This window comes from Amphiprion ocellaris, chromosome 14 (genome assembly GCF_022539595.1).
Source record: "Amphiprion ocellaris isolate individual 3 ecotype Okinawa chromosome 14, ASM2253959v1, whole genome shotgun sequence".
Lineage (NCBI taxonomy): Eukaryota > Metazoa > Chordata > Actinopteri > Pomacentridae > Amphiprion > Amphiprion ocellaris.
In genome coordinates, this window is record NC_072779.1 from 19465572 (window position 1) to 19486099 (window position 20528).

Sequence of the window (20528 nt, forward strand, 5' to 3'; positions counted from 1 at the left end):
TGCCTGCAGTGGACTGAAACAGCAATAGTATACCAACAGTACAGCTAAATCATATCAAAGGAAAAAAAACAATGAGGACAGACAAAAATATTTCATAATATATGTATTTAAATCAAACACAATTTAAATATATTATAGATTAAGTACACATACATGTCAGAAAACATTAGTGGTACATAGTACCAAGAGTCTTTTCTGGTTCTTTTCCACATCTTTGTAAGGCTCAAACGAAATTTAAAAAACTTTAATTTACTGAGCACACTTTCCAGTTGAACAGTCCGGCCATCACTGAGGTTTGTTTCAGCGATGTATAAAAAAAAAGTGATCACCATAAAAAAGGACTAACATTAATATATGGGGTAAACCAGAAACCTAAATATATATTTATATATTGAGAACATTTAGGACAAGGAGCTTGGAGTTTTCCAACACAACTGGAGCACTTAAGTTCATTTAGGGAGTATTTCTTCTACGCTCTGTAAAGGTGCCGGGATATTCATACAGAAGGTCATCCAGTCCGACAAATCTTCTGTTTCATTGTCACATTTCTAGATGTTCTACAGTACGCAAAGGTTAGGACAGCTAACATCGGCGAACAGCTGACAGAACCACTCCAGGCAGGCTGAGGGAAGCGTATGCAAAAAACTGTACAACGCTCCAAACCGATAAGCCTTAAGCAGCCGACCCTTAAGAGAGCATTTCATGTAAAAACAAGGAATGGTTGTAAAAGGTGTGGGGACGTGTGTCATGATGGAGTGAGCATAATTTAGTCTTTGTCACTTCCTCCACAGGTCCGCAGTAAGACTGACAAAGCAGTGATAGCCCCGACCAACATGCTGCTTCTTCTTCGTGCCAGCTTTCTTCTGGTATCATGCTCCTTCCTCTACAATAACTTCCTCCAGTCTGATGCCAGCACTCTGCTTTACTTTTGGAGACTACACATGTACCTTTATAGTGTTATGGAGTTGGAAAATTGGAACTATGATGTACTTCAAGTTTTCTATTAGTCCATGTGTGACCAATCACTCGCCCAAGCTCACACACATTCAGACACATGGTGGCTGGGGAGGTGATGAGATGCCTTGTTCTTTTCCAGAGTAATGCAGTTCATTGCAGTATGAACCCTGTGGACAGTCTATCACTGGCTTGGCCAGCATCTGCAGGGAGTGACAGTCCTTTGGTTCCTCACTGGGGTCATAACTGCAGACACACAACAGAAGACACTTAGCAGAAGATCTGTAGTCGTCCCACACATCACTGCACAGGAACCAGTTTACTGAGAGAGTGTCTGTACCTTGGTGCTCTTGCTGGGGCTGTCATGGTTTGACTGGTGGACAACATCGTTGACAATCATCTTGGCAATCTGCCACGCCATCTCCTCCTGGGCCTTGATTGCAAGAGTTACAGCACAAACAATAACTTCCATTTATATTCTCTAACAGTCATGGATTGAGATCACACAGTGAATTTCAATATATACTAGGCACCAAGTTAACTTTTCACATTCACATTTTTTTTTAATTTAGGTGCACCAGCACAGAATTTCAGTGCACCTAAAATTTTCATTGCACTTTTTGGCCCTGAATAATACACATGAAGCATTACTCTTTTATATTAGTTCTCATCAACGTCGGTAATTTCTTAACATATTAAGTAAAGTAATGTAAACAAGAATAATGGTAGAGATAAATGTTTTGTTCTGGTACTTCAGGGTGAACTGGGACTTTGGCTATATCATGTTAAATTTTATTCTAATTTCTGCCTCATTGGCAGTTTATTGCTGCCTGGCGCTGAAATGCTGCATAGTGGAGCTGCTCTGCTGGCCATTTGTCACAACACAGGATGACTTTCTTGGAGGCACTGTGCGTTTTGAACATTTGAATTGTTCCCAGCCATGTTTCGGTTGCACTCTATGCAATAAATGCAAAATGTCTGCTGTTTGAATCGTATATCGTGGAGGATGGCGACACATGACTGATGTGCGTACAGACACACGTGTAGTTAACAGAGGAAGAGTGTAAACCAAGTTTTTTCCCAAACTACAATTTACAGATGTTCTTAGAAATGCCTTACATTTAGGAGATGCTATAACTTACAGATGTTCCATGAACTCCTCACATGCATCAGTAGATGTCAGTAACGACTATGCACAGAGAACATCTATTCTTCACTCACACACAGTTCAAATAGGTGTGCGCTGAACATTTTGAAGAAAGTGAAACAAAAGGCATTAATTTACTAAGTTGAAGTCAAGTTATTGTAGCCCACAGATCACCAGGCAGACCTGCTAAATGCCAGCTGCACCAGTACGACCAATGACAACGTTCAGTTGATTTTTGGTCGTACTCTGGAGCCCTGACATGCTGCTCAAAGAGCACTGCTATGTACCTCAGACCATTGAAACATTTATGATAACTGAACATCTTGCTACCTCACCTCATCTGAGTTGCCTTGGACCCATTTCTTCATGGCTTGAGAAAACATGGAACCTGAATGAGAGGAGAGGGAGGGGTGCTTAAGACAAAGGGACTGAATTGGGAAGCACAAATCATAAACATGGCTTATAAACTGTAGGCTAATCTGACTTTCTCTCTACAGTGTCCCAAAAATGAGGTCAAGATAAATTCATTTTTTCCATACTCGTGAATTCAGCTCCTTGCTAGAATGATACCAATATGTGGAAAATACTTTATCAACAGGGACTCGACATGTTTAAATTTCAGCCCGCGGGTCTTTTTTTCTAGTCCTAGAGAAAGCACTTTAAGAGACATGATAAAGATTTTTCTTTGTTGTTAGACCTGAAGAGCAGTGAAGGCTGTTTTTTTTCCAATGGGAAGGTACTTAAATATTTCAGAAGACTATGAGCTGTAGAAAGAATAGAAGCACCCAGATGAGGTTTATATTCATGGGCATAGAGAAGACATTTTTCACTGCAAGGAGGAAGGAGATAAAAATATGACAGAGTGAGGGCACGCAATGGAGGAAAGTGTGAGCATATCATACCTTTGGATTTCTTCACATCCGGCTCTGGCTCTGCCTCCCTGATAAACTGGCCCAGCTCATTCACCTTCCCAAACGTCATCTTTCTGAGAGGACAGACAGAGAGAGAACGAGCAAAAAGGGACAAAATTTATCCTCTGATGCACACACACAACGTTCAAACGCTGCTGCCGATGTGTGAATACGTTCAATAACTGCAGCTTCAGTGAGAGAAAATAATAAATCTGACAGACTTCAGCTTTTAATAAGGTCCTCTTGAATTATTCTTGCAAAGGAATTTTCAAAGCACGCTCATAAAACACTTTGACGGAGCTGAGTAATCAAAAGAACCTAAAAGGAGTGAAACATTAAGATAACAAGGGAAATTACCAAAACATAAATTAGGTATTAGCATGAATGTCTACTTATGTGACGATTATCTGTGATTGTGCAACTAAAGCACTCACCCAGCGTACGGTCGCTGGTACAGGGACTCGGGGTCCAGACTGGCAACGTCCACCGTGATTGCCTCGTCAAAGTTTTTCAGAATCTTGATCACTGCCTTTCTAGAACCTTGCTGTAGTGAAGATACCATGGAAGTGAACGTTTAGCAGCGTTACAGCTAACAATGGTTTCCTTTTTGTTCTACAAAGACAACTACATAACAGGAATGATCACGACCCTTTGGCATTAACAAAAATATCTTCATTATTCGTGTAATGATGCAGGACAGGTCTAAATGTCAGCAGACAGAGAAACATCCCCACAGGGGCTGAAGATGTGGGTGAAAGTTGGGGGAGGGTCACCTGAATCTGAGAGGCCTCGCTGGCATTTGAACTTGAGCGGTCGTTGTCCGCGGGCCCGCCCTGACCTGGAGTGCTGACATTCACAAACTCGTCTGCCCGCACAGAATTGATGAGGTCACTCAGGTATTTGTAGTAAAGGTTGCTAGACAGGAAGCCTGGCATGTAGACCTGAACAAACGCAAACCAGGGTGAACTTGGTTAGAAAATAATGAGCTGCTTGGTATTTTTCTGGGTACAAGTTACAAAGGTTTGTTTCTGACCTTTATATCTTAAGAACAGTCATCGGCTTTCGTTTCATTAACGTAAGGCAGAGGCATTTGTCAGGAGTTTAATAGGACAATTTGTCAGTAACTTACAACACAAAATTTTCAGGGAGGACACTATTAAATTCCAGAAAACAGATCAAGCAGATCATTTATTAAAATATCTAATTAAATACTTTAAAGGGCAATGCAACTCAAATGAAGGCTTCACACATCTATTTTCTTGGCTTGTATTTTATATATTCAAACATTTTTACATCCTTATAGTGCAGTAATGCAGCAGCAGACCCATACTGAATATTATGGAGTCCTTGCTGTGTGGCTATCAGAGAATCTGACCTTCTCCATGGTTGTCCAGGCCTGTCTGAGTGGAGTGGTGAAACAGTCGGGGAGTGGCCCTCCCTCTCGGCAGATATTTGACTCTATCTCCATCCGCACAGAGTCACCGAAGCCCAGAGGGTTGGTGGCCTGGAGTGAGAAATACCTGAAGAGGAAACAGAGGGACGAACAAATGTGTATTGAGATTTTAATCATGACTCAAATCCCATACAAATCTTGAATTGAGGCTGCAATGCTGCCACTCCACTATTAACTGCAGAAGATGTTGTCCGGCACTGGAATGTGCCGATCAGACAATGGAGGCATTTATCAACACAAATATTAATGAAACCAGTGCAATATAGAGCCCTGCAAATGCAAGAAACATAACTTGACTATAAAGAAAAGAGGGAGGATGCCAAACTTTCAACTGCTGTGCTCTTACTGCACATTAGCTACTGCCTTTTTACCTTCTCAACCTCACATAACTGAAGCACAGTGCAGACATAATGAAGGGAAAATGGACAGCATGAATAAATTGCAAGAAAAAGTCACCTTCATCTTAAAATTACAATAATGATCAATATGTGTGATGCAGGATAAAGGGACTACATACAGCCTGTAAGATACTGGAAGACGCATTTTCTCTAATAGTTACTGATGTCAATCACTTCTTTTTGTACAAAAATATCAATAAAACTGAAGTTACAAATATTTATTCTTGGGTTTCTCTATTAATGCAATCCCAGTTTTCTGAGTAAAAACATGCATATACACAGAGAGCCATGTGTGGACCAAATTTAAAAGAATACTATTTAACTTTTAGGACTTTTACTCTTTCTCCCTTAACCCTCATCAGTACACCTGGGGTCCATGCAGACTCCAGGGTATACAAGTTGTCATATTTTTTTTATTTACAAGTTGGATTTTTCAGTCCCTTTAGGTAGTTATCACCCACATAGTTGCCATCACATAAACCAAAGCTTATTTGATTCCAACCAGGTTTGTGGTGTATATATAGAAAAATCATTTGAGGTACATGTGGACCCCAGCCAGACTGTGCATCTTTTAGCTATGTATGTTTGTGTTATGTTGCTCTTGTAATGACTGCTTCAGTTGCATTGTGTTTCATTTCAATTCAGGAGTTCTTACACTAATATTGTAAGTGTTACACGTTTGTAATCACCGATAGTAATTTCATTGTTTCTTTCATATTTGTATCTATAGACAACACATGTTTTAGGAAAACATACATTGAGAGTATATAGACAGGTACAGAAATATGAATCAGATGAAATACTACTGAGATCCAGCTGGACCCCAAGTGCATGGATGAAGTAGGTTTTGCCACGTGTACTGATGAGGGTTAACTTAACAGTGTGCAGCTCCTCACTGTTACCCCCTTTTCACAGTGCTCTCTAATCCTGCTGAGAAGACCGACTCATTATAAAACTTTGACTCGTTCACACTGAACCACACAAACATGTGCAATGTTGCCCAAGTCTGTACTTTCATGTGTTCTGGATTCAGAGACATGACATATAAGTCCAGGTCCCTGATTACACTCCTTTGCAGGCATTCACATTAACAGCTACAGACACCGTGGATGTGAAGTTGTTTTAATTTGATGATTTTGTATTACCCTTGGATGTCTTATTTCCATAAATGCTCTCCAGATGGCAGTCAACATATTCCATGCATGCACACTATCGCTAAGCATGTACACTGCTGTCCTTGTAGTGTAATCTTTTGTCTGTCTAATTTACATCACATGAACCCCCCCATGCATTTAAAGTACAACACTGGTGTCATTCCCGTTTAATAAAACAGCGAAAATATCTCGCTTGGTAGGTTCAACCACACTAGCTTCTTGTCACGCAGATGTCGATTCAGCTCTGGGAGCACCTCTGCTGTTGGTTTGAAGTTGAAAACAACAACCCTCATTCCATCGCCATAACTGTCACACGGCATGGTAAAGCCGAAGTAAGGCTCAAAAGCCACCCCTTGAACAAGCTGTTCAGGCTGTTTGGGCTAATGATTCTATCATAATGGTAATTTCCTCCTACCAAGTCAAGTGCCTTATAAAAACAAAATCAACTGGGTCTTTAGGAGCACAGTAACATTTCAGAGCAGCAGAAAGAGGACATACTTATCGTAGAGGATCATGGCATCATTTTGAGCCTCCTGGCCGTCATACTGGCCCTTTTTAGCTGCTAGCTGGTTCTGGAAGTTGTCTGCTGCCAACCAGAACTGCAGTACATTCATTGCCTCTTCCTTTTCCATGTACTGTGGGGAAAGAGATACAGAAGACAGGAAAAATTCAAATCAAAGTCACTGTGTCTTTTATCAATATTCTTCTGCTGGAGTTCATATTTGGGTCAGTGATGACAGAAAAGGTATTGTTAAATGTTTACTCTAGCAACCGCTGACTTTCTTTGGGCATGAAGTGTTGCATCACATCAGTAGGTCAAGGAGAGTGTAACAGGAGTATCTATAGGTTTTTTACTGTTTTGTTATAATTACTATGTCTTCTGTTTGGTGCTTCTGAGAATAGCTATATAATAAGGTGTCAATAAAACACATACACTATGTGTGAAAAAATGTGTAATGAGCTGCCAGCAGTAAATAATATTTTAGGAACCGCTGGGCCTACTCACCTCAGAGAAGTAGAAGAGAGCTGACTCACAGAACAAGATGTCAGCCAGGAACACAGAGCCACTAGTCAACACTTCAATCTGGTATTTACAGAAATGATGGCTCCGCAGGAATTCACTAAAGTGCCTGGAAATCAAAGAGCATGTGGGAGGTGAATAGCGCTGCTACTGCGGATGTTGAGATTGCAAAATGACAAAGGACACAGGTTGTAGTTTAATCTTAACATGGCAATGGGAAATTTCAAGGTGTGAGTATTAACTCCTCCAGGAAAGGAGAAGACAGAAACTCACTGTTGTTCCAGGATGGCGAAGACTACCGACTGTGCAATGACAAAGCAGTTTGGGTCCACCATGCCATCTTCTCCACATATTTTAGCTACATAGAGAAAAGATAGGAATATCATTGTACAAGAAGATATATTTAAGATGAAAGACTTTCAGTTTGTATGACTGCAACCACATCACAAATTAAACTGATGCACAAGTACTCATAACATTGCTTATAATCCTTTGTCCTTGGGTTTGATGTGTTGTTTTCTTTCATAAGTCTTGCCCTCAAAAGTTACTTAAACCACTTGGACACTAACTTAAAGGCAAAATCCACATTTTTAGGAGAGACAAAACATAATGTGCAGTCTTATAAATACACACAACAGCTGTATCTTACCAACTATGTCATTTCTGATCTGTTCTGTGATGGGAATGGGCCTCACAGCATCTGGAGAGATGTACTTGGTGAAGATGGTGACAGCATCCTTCTCTATACCTGCAAAAAATGGACACCATTATCTCATCGTCCAGTCATGCTACAAGATGGATACGAGTGATGCTCCATTAAAGTCAATAAAAAGACACTGTAAAGGTTATGTTTACGTTTTTTTTTTTTGGTCAAATCCATTTAAAACCAGTACTGACATACCCATATATAAACTGAAATAACTAATGATTGTGCTGCTTGTTCCATACTCACTTTACTGTATATTGTGTAACTTTATTTACCTAAATAATTTCAGCTCAGTGGTGACAAATAAAGCAGCAGCCAATAAAGTGCCTCTGCACCATTTCCAGCTAACAGTCAACTGTGCATTTCCAAACATTACTGTTATTAGAAAAACAGAAGCTGGATGCATCAAAATAAACAGCTGGCGGAGCTAATCCTGTTCTTCACATGCCAATAAACCAACGCAGAAGAATAGGTGCAAACTGAAAGATGACACAGTCCTAGTCGAACCTTATGTGTTTTAAACCGGTATTAATTTGAGGAAGGTTACAGTCTTCTCACACAGATCTGATGTTTCATCTTTTTATCTCTTCAGTGGATGCCTAATGTAGGTCATGATTTGCTTGCTAAACCAGTCGCCACTGCACTTTGTGGTATTTTCTTTTAATATATTTATGCCCACTCTCCCACCTCAGCCAAGCATAAAAGCATTTCAATACTTTTTTTTTTTTTTTTTTTTTTTTTTTAGAATTTTCAGCATTTCTTCTCTGGTATTTGTATGTGTAAACTGAAAATGCCCATAAAAACAGGTGAGTGAAAATGCGCTTAATAGATCTGGAGAAAGCTCATCAAACTTTTAGAAATTCTAGGAATCTGGTTGCCAACTGAGGCTACAAACATACATAGAATCCTAATTTTGACAATAACTAGAAAATTGACTTTCATCATTATTCTGCCAAGGAACGCGGCTGTCTGTCAGCAACATTACTCAAAAACGGACTGATGGTCACATGATTGCAATCCTACTACACATTCACCATTGCGGACTTATTGTGACTTATCCCATCAATTCCCGCCGCCCGCTACATATTTAGGTCATGCGATTCAGTATCTATACATAATGTACACATGCATAACACACACACATTCTATGTTGCTGTGATTTCTGATCATCAGTAACTAATAAACAAATGCTAATTTCTTTAAAAAAAAATAAAATAAAAAATAAAAAAAAATAAAAAAAATGCTGCGTTCCTGACAATGCTATATGGGGGAATGAACAGCCTTGGTGGGGTACCGTGCTCTCTGAGTGCTTCTTTTGTTATTTTTGGTATAGTCAAAATGGTAATGTGTCAACTACCAGCTCTATTAAAAAAACACTTTATCAATTTATAACATGAATTAGGAGGTCTAGTAAGTAAAATACATAAACAACTGGACAAATGCAAAGAAAAAGACCTGTTGCAACTTACTTTTCATGAGTTTGTCAGAGAGATCTCGCAGGGTGCTGTTTGACTGCACTTTGTAGGGAGTCCCTGTTCTGGAGGGTGTCTGCCTGCTGGGAGTTTCTACTCGAGGCGTACTGGGTCTCAGGCCTGCTTCTGTGCTGGAGGAGTCCCGCCGCTCAGACGGCACCATAGCACCTTCACTGCTATTGTGCCGGGCGAAGGGATCGGCTGGATTTTGGGGGAGCTCTGAGACATCTGGAGAGATGGGAACCGGCTCAGCCAAGGAGCTGTGTTTGACAGAGTTGAGGCTGTGCGCTCGGACACGCGACCAGCTGGTAGAACGGAAACTCTCAGCCTCCAACCAGAACCGAACCAGGTGGTCAGCGCCTTGCAGTTCCGTGAAATGCATGTAGTGGGGCATCGCCACATTGTCCCGAAGCACCTGGTCTACTGTCTTGGACAGTCTAGAGCGGGTCTCCTGGGGCTGATAGTTCACACTGGAATGACCTGGAACGTGCAAGTACACTCAGATTAGCAGTCAATATAACATAAGTGTTTGTAAGATTTAAACATACAGATTTAACTTTAATGACATTTTACTGTTTTGCATTCTAGTGCAGCTTCTATGTCAAAATACAAACAGCATATTTCAAGTGTAAGTACTTTTTAAAGGTGATGTAATTTTGATTAACAAACCTGCTTTACCAGTATGCAACTTTATGAAATTATACTGATTTCATTTTTTTTTTAAAGCTGCAACAATCAGAAACCTGAAAAAGGCAAATAAATTGCCACAATTTCCTCTTGCAGCTTTCTGCTTTTAGCCGCTCACACCAGGCGACCACTGGCATTCATGCAGTTCTAACGTGCAGAAAGGTCAAGCGAAAATTCAACTTTCGTTTACATCTTATAGCAGGACTTGAACCCCAGTCACCTCCCAGTGTTGACTTTGTCGCTCTTTATACTATTTCACTTAATTTAGGTAAAAAGACCTGAGATGCTCCAAATTCTCATCACAGGCTAGATTTTCTAAGCAGGAAAATGGAGCAACGAAGAGCTGCAGAAATCTAGTTTCCTCTCAGACCACTTACATTTACTATACGCTGAAAGGCTATTATAGAATTTTTGCAGAATCACTCTAAAATACCTCTTACTTCTAACTTTGATCATAAAAAGAAAGCTGTTACTGCGAGTAAAAACTTGAACAATATTTAATATACTTTATGTTTTTTTTAAAGGCTCAGCATGCTTGAAATTACTGTTGCTGTTATTGATATGACTTTCTTTGATGATTAACTCTGCCTTTCAGCACACATTCGATGTTATTATATTTAATAACAGACTGAGCACTATTCTCTCTTATTTACAGATTTCAAAGTTTCAAACCAGGAGGGAGATGAAATGTGGAGTATATTGGGAGGTGCAACATGAAGAGAAAGATAAAAAGTGGATTTTCTGTTGTTCATCTCCTATTTCAGCTGAACATTTGGTCCAGGCTGAAGGGTGACGTGTGCTGAATTTAAACTCCTGGATATTTGTTTTGAAGTCTTGTGAATTTCCAGCAGCTATCTGTCTGTCTGGAGGTGGCCTTAGAGTACGCAATTTCACAGATGATTTAACCCAGACAAACTTTTCACAAGCGTTTGTCAAAAGCATCTGTGTCCTGTCCAATCTGTCATCCATGCGTGTATGAAGTGGTCAGCGATGACTGTGGCATCTGCAGCAACCTTTGACAGTCCAATCACACTAAACTCCAAACTCCAGCTACATCTGAAAAATCTGACTCCTGTAAGGATGCCATAATATTTGACTTTACGATGTTTCAGAGGCTGTCTGTTTGAGTAACATCCTCCATCCTGTGAGACTGCAACCGCAAACACACACGCTCTCCAGGAAAACAAAATAAACGACAGAGCGTGCTCATTGACTACAAACTTGACTCTTGCTGGATTATGAATCAGAGCACATCAGCTGTAGTTAGACCGAAGCGTGGGCTGAGGCTTTGTGGTGTTATGCTTGCTCTTTGAAAACAAGATGGTGCTTCAAGAGGTGCCACGCTGTGTGAGGTGCTTTTCAATCACCTTCTTCAGATTCTTTAAGATCACACAGTCACAGCAACCTTAATACTGAAAGCTGCTGGAAAATCACAACTAGTGCAGCATCTGTGTCGGCATCATTATCAAAGGCTGCTGCTTCATTTGCACATCTTTTCAGAGCACGTTAAAATCTGTTACAATGGCTCTAACATGTGCTACATCTGCTTGATATGCTTTCAACCACCATCAAAACACACAAGGGAAATCATGTTTGCTCGACATTACGGCTCCTGCTGCCAGTCACGGCCAACAGGCTAACATTGAATCTAATCCTCCCTCCTCCTTGGAATCCTTCTCTACTATTACTTCCCTTCTTTCTTTACCTTCAGTTAAACCCACAGCCCAGAAATCTATAACGCCTGCTCAGTTCCATTCACATTTTGTTGTCTGGGTTGCAGCACAGGTTCTTCCACCTTCGTCTGACCCATCCCAGCTATTCTCTTGATGGCTTGCCAGTACAGTTCCTGTCACCGCTGTCGTTCAACATGCCAGCCATACTACTACACATAATCACTGCCCCATGGCATCCAGCAATCATACACGGAATCTAATTATAGAGCACTTTGGACAAAAAAAGGGAGGAGTGGTTCTTGGTCCTGCATGAGAAGATGAACAGTCACTCTGACAGGCTTTTGAATGTCTGGACGCTCTTCAAAACAGATTCACAACGTCATGCGAGTGTCTCACAAAGGATTAATGGTGGGGTGTTGCCCCTTGCACAACACAGTGGGATGTTTAAGGCATCTTAGTGATGCAATAGTTACACTCAGGTATGCTGTAGTGAATGCAACAACATGATTGCACCAATATGATCACATAAGAGTTTATGATTCAAACTTTGTAGTATTAATAATTCCTTACACATTGTGAATTTCTTATGTTTTTAAATAATCCGTATTCATTTGTAAAATTGTTTTCTATGTTGTGCATTTACTGCTTAGCAGACCCTGTAAACATGCTATACTACAACATATTATTGTTCTTTACCTGTTGAAACCATTGGTTTCAGTTTATCTACTCTGGTCCTTATTTGAGTTGCAATAAAGAGCTGATTAATCAATTGGATGATCAATATAAAATGGATGATTATTTTGATAATTAACTACTTGTTTCAATTACATTCCAAGGAAAAAAGCAAACATTTTCTGGTTTCAGCTTCGTACATGTGAGAATTTGTTGCTTTTCTTCATGACAGTAACACAAATATCTTTAGGTGTGGGACTGTTGACCAATATTCAGTACTTTCTAATATTGTTGAATGATTATTGACATAATTGAAAAAATAACTAGCAGAGTGACCACAGATGAAAATAAACAATAGCTGCAGTCCTGCTATTATTGCTCTGTTTTCTCTGATGGGTATTGTTAGCATTTGTTGCTGATTTTGAGTTTAACCTAATCTTCGGCAAATTACTCTAAATAAGAGATGATCCAAAGGAGAATATAATAGTAGCCTGATCTACCAAACTACTAAACTGGAATATGCCTTTACCTTTAAATCATCTGATGGGTCAAAGACAAATAATTAATAAATATAAGCTAATAATATGCTCTTACGTGCTTAATAATAACTAATTACTGGTGTAAAATAGATCTATTCTGATCTAAAAATGAGACAAATCCAGAAGTTTCCATCTATAAAACAACTGCCTCCTTTATGTTTCTGAATGTACTTCAACTTTGAAAGGTCACATGGTTGGTTGGGCCCTTATCTATAATCACTAAAAACTACAAACACATGAATGCAGGCTCTGTACCAAGATCTCCAAAGTGTGCAGCCTCCATGTGACTTGGCTGCTTCTTGAGTATGGCGGTGCGACCGCGGGCGAAGGAGTCCATGTTGGCAGAGATGGCGTTGATGGCCACATGGCTGGGCCCAGCAGCTTCCTGGATGGCATGGTGGTTCCTCAGTCCTAGTGATGGAGAGTGAGGGCTGACTGGAGCTGTGAGAGGAGGAGAGAGGGCAGATAATAGAAATTAGATGGAAAAAAAAGGAAAAGGCTTACAATGGTATCAAAGTTCTGAGTGGCCTGAATGTATGACATCAGTGAGGCTTGTATGAAAAGGTCTTTTTAGTGAGGCTTTTTGAAAGAGCTCACAGTTGGTGCGCAGAGGCCTCAGGGTGTGGAAGATGTTTGAGAACACAGACTGCTCAGTGTTCATCAGCTTGTGTGCTGTGTGTTTTTTTTAATAGCTCGGAGGTCCCATTTTTGGTCCTTGGGACAACATAACCAGAAGTGATTAAACTTAAAAAGAGCTAACCCAAGCAAAAAGCTATTTGAATCACATTTTCCTGCTCTTTCACAAAGTTAAACGTACTTTGTTTCATATGATTATTTATAAAATACATTAATTTATTGACATTTATATAAAATTTTGCTGGCATTTCCCACTCACAAACAAGAATAATTAATATTATACTATAATTATTCACTACAGGTGATCTGGGTTTCAGAAAACTAATGAATGAATTAACCAAAGGAAAATAATATGTTCTTTTCATTTTATTTAAGTTCGCTGCGGATGAATCTGTCTATCAGGTCCTTCACCACAATAGAAACAGAAAAGCTGAAAGTGCCAGTTACAGGGTCATTCCTGTAAAAGTCTGCGCCACATTGTGCCTTTCATCAAGTTCCTGCAGTGGAAAGACGCCTATGGACAGTGTTTGGTATAGGTACTATGGTTCTAACTGATACTCCACAATTAATGTACAGATGTACGGTATATCATCTCCCAAAAGTGGACAATCAAATAGATTAAAATAGTTTTACTAATTCTACCACCTACTGGAGTAAAGAGAAAATATTTAAGACATCTTTTTTTATATTGATCAGATGACTGAATCAGCTGATATTGGCAGATCGCTATCGTTGTATAGTTGCCCGATATGTGCCAATATGAACATTTTTCCTTACAAAACATAATGCAGAAAAAGTTGCTTTGGGTACTTTAGAAACAGTGTCATCACATAGGTTGTCCAGCAGAATCAGCAGAATCTCAGTAATGTCTGCAGCACCTGCATCAGAGTGCACATCACGTCACCTCATCACTCAGTACAAATCTAGCCTGTGTATAGAGATTATCAGCTAATATATTGATATCACAGTTTTTTACCCCTTAAAATCAGCACTGGCCCAAAAAAAATCCAGTGTCGGGTTGAACAAGTACTGACAACACTTGATAATAAAACTGAGGTGATTTCTCAAAACAGCATCGCAGTCAACAAAATTATGAAACACTTTCATAATCTCACAGAAGTAATGGTGAACTCACCTCTATTGACTTTAGCATCCGTCACTCTCTCAGGTTCTTTGCTTTTAGCTGTGGGGAGAAAGATGAGCGCAGCGTTGTAACTATAGAAGCACACAACACTGTAAATCACAATGCAGGGTGAGACCGGCGAGCAAAAAACTGACATGTGAGATTAGTTGAGGAGTGAGGCAAAGGGGTGGTGTGGTGTCACTGGATAGTAAAACAATATCTCGTTACATAATAACAGTCAAGAAATCGATATACAAGACGCTACACAAAAATAATTCACTGCAGACCTGCTTCCAGGGCGGTGCTGACAGATGTGGAATTAAAATACGAAAGTTGGGTTTTAAAATGTAAAAGCCTCTCCGTCCTGCTCACTATTCAGCAAGCAGAGCTTTTTTACTGGACATCAGCATTAAGAGTCCTTCATAAGATTTGTGACCTTGATCAATCAGCTCTGGTTTTCCTTCAGCCGAGTGAGGCTGACTATCAGCCAGCGTACACCTGAAGAATTACTGATTATCTAGAAAACAAAACACGAAGATCACAGCTTAATGGGTGAGCTAAAATTAATTGGACTAATGCAAACTAATTTAACACTACAAATAACTGAAGTCACTCAAAAACTCTGTGGCTAAATGTCAAATAAAAAAGGAAATATAGTCTGCAGTGGAATGAGCGCATGGAGACAGACATGGTGGCAAGCACTCATCAGAGTGACTCACCATTCATATCTTCTGATCAGGCAGTTTGGACGGGCCAAGTATCAATTTCAAGGACTGACGTTACAAAATGGACAGAGAGGGATGGGCTAATGGTACTGAAGATGCTCTTTCTGCAAGACATTTGGGACAGAGCTGCTTGTGACTGCATGTGTCAGCCAAGAGTCAGAGTCGGCTGGCACTGACAGGCCGTCTGCCACAGAAAACAGACGTGACTTTTAAAAAGTCTCAACTCCAACAACCTTAGCTGCACTGCACTTAGACGTGGTGCAAATAACACCACATGTCTTTGGTCTAAGTATCATAAATATTCATAGGAACACTGGTGGCTCTAGTTGAACCTCTAGTTATAAAGAACTAGGAGTATTTTGGATGTATTCCAAGAAATTTGGAAATGCAGCATAAAACTGATAAAAGACTGTTTGTATGACTGCCAAAAATAATTACCAGTGACCTCAAAATAATAAGAGTGCAAGAAAATAATGTGGCTGTACTGAAAATATGTTCAAAAGTGGCTAATGTATTTGACTAGTTTAAACAAACTTTCACTTCACTAAAAATGCTGATGCGTTTCAAGCAGCGGGAGCACACACTTCCTGCCAGAGCCATCCTGGTTCAGAGCACTAAATGTAAAGTCGCTTTAATATTTCCTCATTTTGGGAACCTGCTGTGTCAGCTGCTTTGACTGCTGCTCCCCATGAGGAAAAAGTACTAATCTCACTGTTTGAGATGAACAACTGCAGGCCAGTTTAGACAGAAATGGTACTGTGCTGATTTCCTGAGGAAGCACAGGACAGTTGGGCTGGAACCATTTCACAATCAATGCCTCTCCAGTCTGTTCCATTCACTTTTTCTGTGTACTTTCAGTCAAATCTCCTAAATGCTCAGTACAGAAACTAAAGGGCAGAACAAGAATGTATTTTCTGATAGTATCTCTGATACATAATTACAAATAAAAGTCATGATAATAAACGTGACGTATTTATTAACGCTATATGGGGAAGTAGAAGATAAGGGCAATATAAGCTACAATCAACAATAAAAATAATAGCAGGGTTTTTTAAAAAAAGTAGATAAGCCCAGAAAGAAGACTACAGCAACATGTTCTTATAAAGGGAAACTTTAAAATGAGACTTTCACCATTATGCTGTCATCTACAACTGGGGTGAACAGCTGAAAAAAAAAAAATCACCATTGATATCACCTACTTTAAGAACAGAGCTAAAGTCATATTTTATATAGCATCAGTGAGTCAATTTGTGGATTCAAGGCATTTCTCAGTGCAACACTAAGTTTTGTCTTTCGACACAGGCAGCAGATTTGCTATAAATGAGTTTAGTTATACATTTAAGGTATTGCATAATGTGACTGCATGGGTGAGCTTCTTCCCCTCACCAGCACCTGCATCTCTTCTCCTTGGCTGTGTAAATGGTCAGTCCCCCAAATTACTATTAATTAAAATGACTGCTAAAAATTAAAATGAGCATTAATATCCTATCATATATTAATCTGACTCCAGGTGGTAGCTAAAAATTGGTAATCCTGGTACATCTTAACATATGATTATAGCTGTAAATCATCATAAAGACACAAGACTAATTCCAAGGCACTGGTTAAGCAAGCCTGTGTTTACTGTGACATTAATGTGGATCAGCGGTAAACATTAAGTGAAAGTAGAATGACTTTGCTTTGCAAACAGCACTGTGTCTCATCTTCTATACTGATCGTATTATGACATAATTTGAAAATAGTACAAATATCAAATTCAAAAGTAAAGATTTCTGTCCCCAACGTTTCAGGATATTGGGTAATACATCTGGCTCAGAGAAGAGACCTCTCATTATGTCAGCAGGACGGTGCAGTGAAATGTAGCGCCAGCTTATTAACGACACCTAGCAAAAACTACTGTGGTCTGATACAGCAGTTCTGTACTCAATCCTTCTCCCAAGAAGTTTCAGTTTTGTTTTTAGAGAGGTGTGTATCTGTATGGTCACTGTGGTGCTTCTAACCTGTTATACTGAAAGGTGCCCCTGGTCATTTTTCTACTACACATGATATAAATGGTGCAGAAAAAACATAAACTGGCTGTATAAAGCAAATGCTGCCTTCAAAATGACCACAAAAACTGAATATAGCCTGTGGTGTGGGGCTTACGTGGTCACATATCATTAGGAACCTGACTCAGTAAACAGCTTAATCTCATTGGGACGGTGTTGTTGAAAATTAACACTTTCTTTCTAAGTTCTACTTGTTACACCTAGCTAAAACTACAAATACAGCAGGCCTGTAATAAATTCTACACTAGCGGGCTTTAATGGTGAGTTTTGTTGAAAATGTTTTAAGGAGGTGTTCATTTGTGGTCACTGTGGAGGCTGAAGGTTGTGATGCTGTTTATTTGTTATATCAACAGGAGTTCCTGATGTTTAGTCTACTATTGCTGAGAGAAAACTATACAGACAAAACATTAGAACACCTGTTAGTGTAAAGACGAGCTGAACCTAGCATAAACAAGTGAGTCTGAACTATTTCGTTATATTGTTGTGTTTAACTATCGCTGTTAACAAACAAGTCCAGCTCTATGATGCTGGGCAGGTTCACTAACGTTAGCTTATCCAACGTCTCCTTCTATCAAATATTTATATAATGTCAGGAAAATACTCAACTACCCACATTTATTTCTCACAACAACTGCAGTTTTGATACAACTCACTGTTACTATATTTTGTTCTCACGTCTTCCTCGTCAAGGCTGTGTCAAGATGTCGAAATGATGCTAACTAGCTGCTTTAGCACATTTCGACAGTTGTGTCAAGCGTTGGCTAGCATATATAGTGCTCGTTTAATGCGCTGCTTCTGGCATATATGAGCACAATGATGCACTAAGCAGGTAACTAATGCTGACAGCTCCCGGTTGTATATTTAATTCCGCCCTGCTAACAGGTTAGATAAAGCAGGAGGACAGAGAGGCCACCGCTAAGCTAACCCTGGTGCTGCAGTGAGCAGCAGCGGCAGCAGCACATTCAAACGCCGCCGTGTCCTTGGCTAATTTACTGGCGCCCCCATCCTCGGCCACATTAGCCACATCTTATTGGGGACCCCCCTCTCCCCAGCCGGGCTACTTGCTGCTAGCTGCCGTTGACGTTGCAGCCTTCAGCGGAGCCTCTTCCTCACCTTTCCTCTTGAAAAACGACATGACGGGTTCGGCTCTCTGGACGTTTCCTCAGCTCACTGACACCATGCCGTGGATTCACGGGTCCCTTCATTCAAATGCATCGGTTCCGTCCACTCCTGCTGTGGAAACGGCTTGTTATCGCAGCCCCGGTGAGTGCTGTCAAATTGCAATTTTCTCCAAATCCAAACCCAGTTCCGCGGCCATATTGTCAATAAACGTCTTACTTCCGGGCTGGTGCGGCAACAGCATTGTGGGAAATGATGTTTCATGTTCTGGTCAGCAGAGGGCGCTGCTTGTACATGACGACAGCAGAGAGCTGAATTAATCCCACTCTGGAAAGTAATGTGGCTCCTGCAATTTAATAAAAGCGATCAAGCATAAATGGTTTCAGCTGATTTAATTATGATAATGGGAATATACCACATCAGCAAATCTGTACAGACAAATTAAAATCCTTCATTTTTACTAACTTACTGAAACCATGAATTGAATATTAAAAAATGAAGCATGTATTGAAACATTTTGCAGCATCCAAAAATGTAATCTTGTTCTGATATTGCAATAATATTTGCATGTAGCTTGATTGAATATTAAAAGGAAAAAACAATGAAGTAATATGAAGAAGAAAATGTGAACATATGAGGGCTGCACAGTGGTGTAGTGGTTAGCACTTTCGCCTTGCAGCGAGAAGATTCCTGGTTCGCGTCCCGGCTTTCCCGGGATCTTTCTGCATGGAGTTTGCATGTTCTCCTTGTGCATGCGTGGGTTTTCTCCGGGTACTCCGGCTTCCTCCCACAGTCCAAAAATATGCTGAGGTTAATTGATTATTCTAAATTGTCCGTAGGTGTGAATGTGAGAGTGCTTGTTCGTCTTTGTATGTGGCCCTGCGACAGACTGGCGACCTGTCTAGGGTGTCCCCTGCCTTCGCCTGAGTCAGCTGGGATAGGCTTCAGCCCCCCCCGCGACCCTAGTGAGGATTAAGCGGTGTATAGATAATGGAATGGATGTGAACATATGATTAAAAATGGAATAACACTCAAAAAGATCATTTAATATATATATATATATATAAAATTAAAAACTCGTAAAATGTAATTGTTTACAAAAATGTAACAATATTGGCACTTGCAAATGCAACTCAATCAAATAATGTAATAATTTACTGAAAGTGTGATAAATTGCACATAACATGATATGTCTATGTTTGAACCTTTATTTTATAAAGTGACTTAGAATACTACGGTGGCCACCGTAGAATACACATGCATTATTAAACACTATACACACACACACACACACACACACACACACACACACACACACACACACACACACACACACACATATAGATCAGGAGAAGCAGCACATTGTTGGAGCAGGAACTACTTTTGTTGTCATTTCTTTATGTTAGATGCTTAATTGCATTTTATTGTCTTCATACTCTGTGCAATGACAATAAAGTCGAACCTAATCCACACTAAGATTTAAAGAATATTTTAAACTGAAATAGATGAGTCCTAAAGACAGCACTTGCATTGTTACCTCTTTAGGCTTCATTTTGAAAAAGGGCCTCTCCTGAGATATTTCAGTATATTTTATAATATATTTGTGTCTAATCAAGCAAACCAGATAATTATAAATGACTAAATCTTACATCTACATTATACATGTGTATATGTTTTCCAGAGACCTTACATTGTTAACAATATAAATTTTGACATTGGTAATACTGTCACAGACATAATATTTAGTATGTGCACTGTATATATTGTTTATTAAAGGATGTGTTCGAAGTCATTGAGTAAATTAAAGGTTCAGATAATGTGAATATGATATTTTCTTGTATGCTCCAGCTGTCAATCCACAAACTGAATTCATCACCTCAGGCAGCACATTTGAGCTCCTTTGCAACACCCAGTGGCAAAACACCATGTTTTCTGAAAGCCTTTAAATCTTACATCTGACATGCTGAATGCTGTTTATTTGGAGACACGAGGTCTTTGCGAAAATCATGTGGGGGAAATTTGTCTCTGGAAATGTTTTCTTTTTGACAAGAATTGTCAGTTAAAAGTTTGAAACTAGTTTTTCTGCACTG

At 39.7% G+C, this 20528-nt stretch overlaps 1 protein-coding gene across 1 annotated transcript; it reads right to left on the minus strand.

Annotated features, from left to right (window-relative positions):
* Window positions 1-86: 86 nt before the first annotated feature.
* Window positions 87-18660, minus strand: akap10 (A kinase (PRKA) anchor protein 10). The gene is made up of 15 exons (XM_023276354.3): window positions 18433-18660; window positions 14559-14606; window positions 13043-13228; window positions 9214-9696; window positions 7688-7786; window positions 7312-7396; window positions 7024-7147; window positions 6516-6652; window positions 4388-4532; window positions 3786-3953; window positions 3447-3556; window positions 3004-3086; window positions 2437-2489; window positions 1295-1387; window positions 87-1200 (listed from the first exon to the last, which is right to left on the minus strand). Exons 1-15 carry the CDS (start codon window positions 18452-18454, stop codon window positions 1195-1197), a joined length of 1842 nt encoding a protein of 613 aa, XP_023132122.1. The 5' UTR covers window positions 18455-18660; the 3' UTR covers window positions 87-1194.
* Window positions 18661-20528: the final 1868 nt, after the last annotated feature.

Excerpts from the sequence above, each read along its gene's own strand:
- akap10 (XM_023276354.3), bottom strand. The coding sequence starts at position 18,454 with ATGTCGTTTTTCAAGAGGAAAG. Across the intron at positions 14,607-18,432 it reads GTCGTTTTTCAAGAGGAAAG|CTAAAAGCAAAGAACCTGAG; the intron begins GTGAGGAAGAGG and ends TTCTCCCCACAG. Across the intron at positions 13,229-14,558 it reads GGATGCTAAAGTCAATAGAG|CTCCAGTCAGCCCTCACTCT; the intron begins GTGAGTTCACCA and ends CTCCTCTCACAG.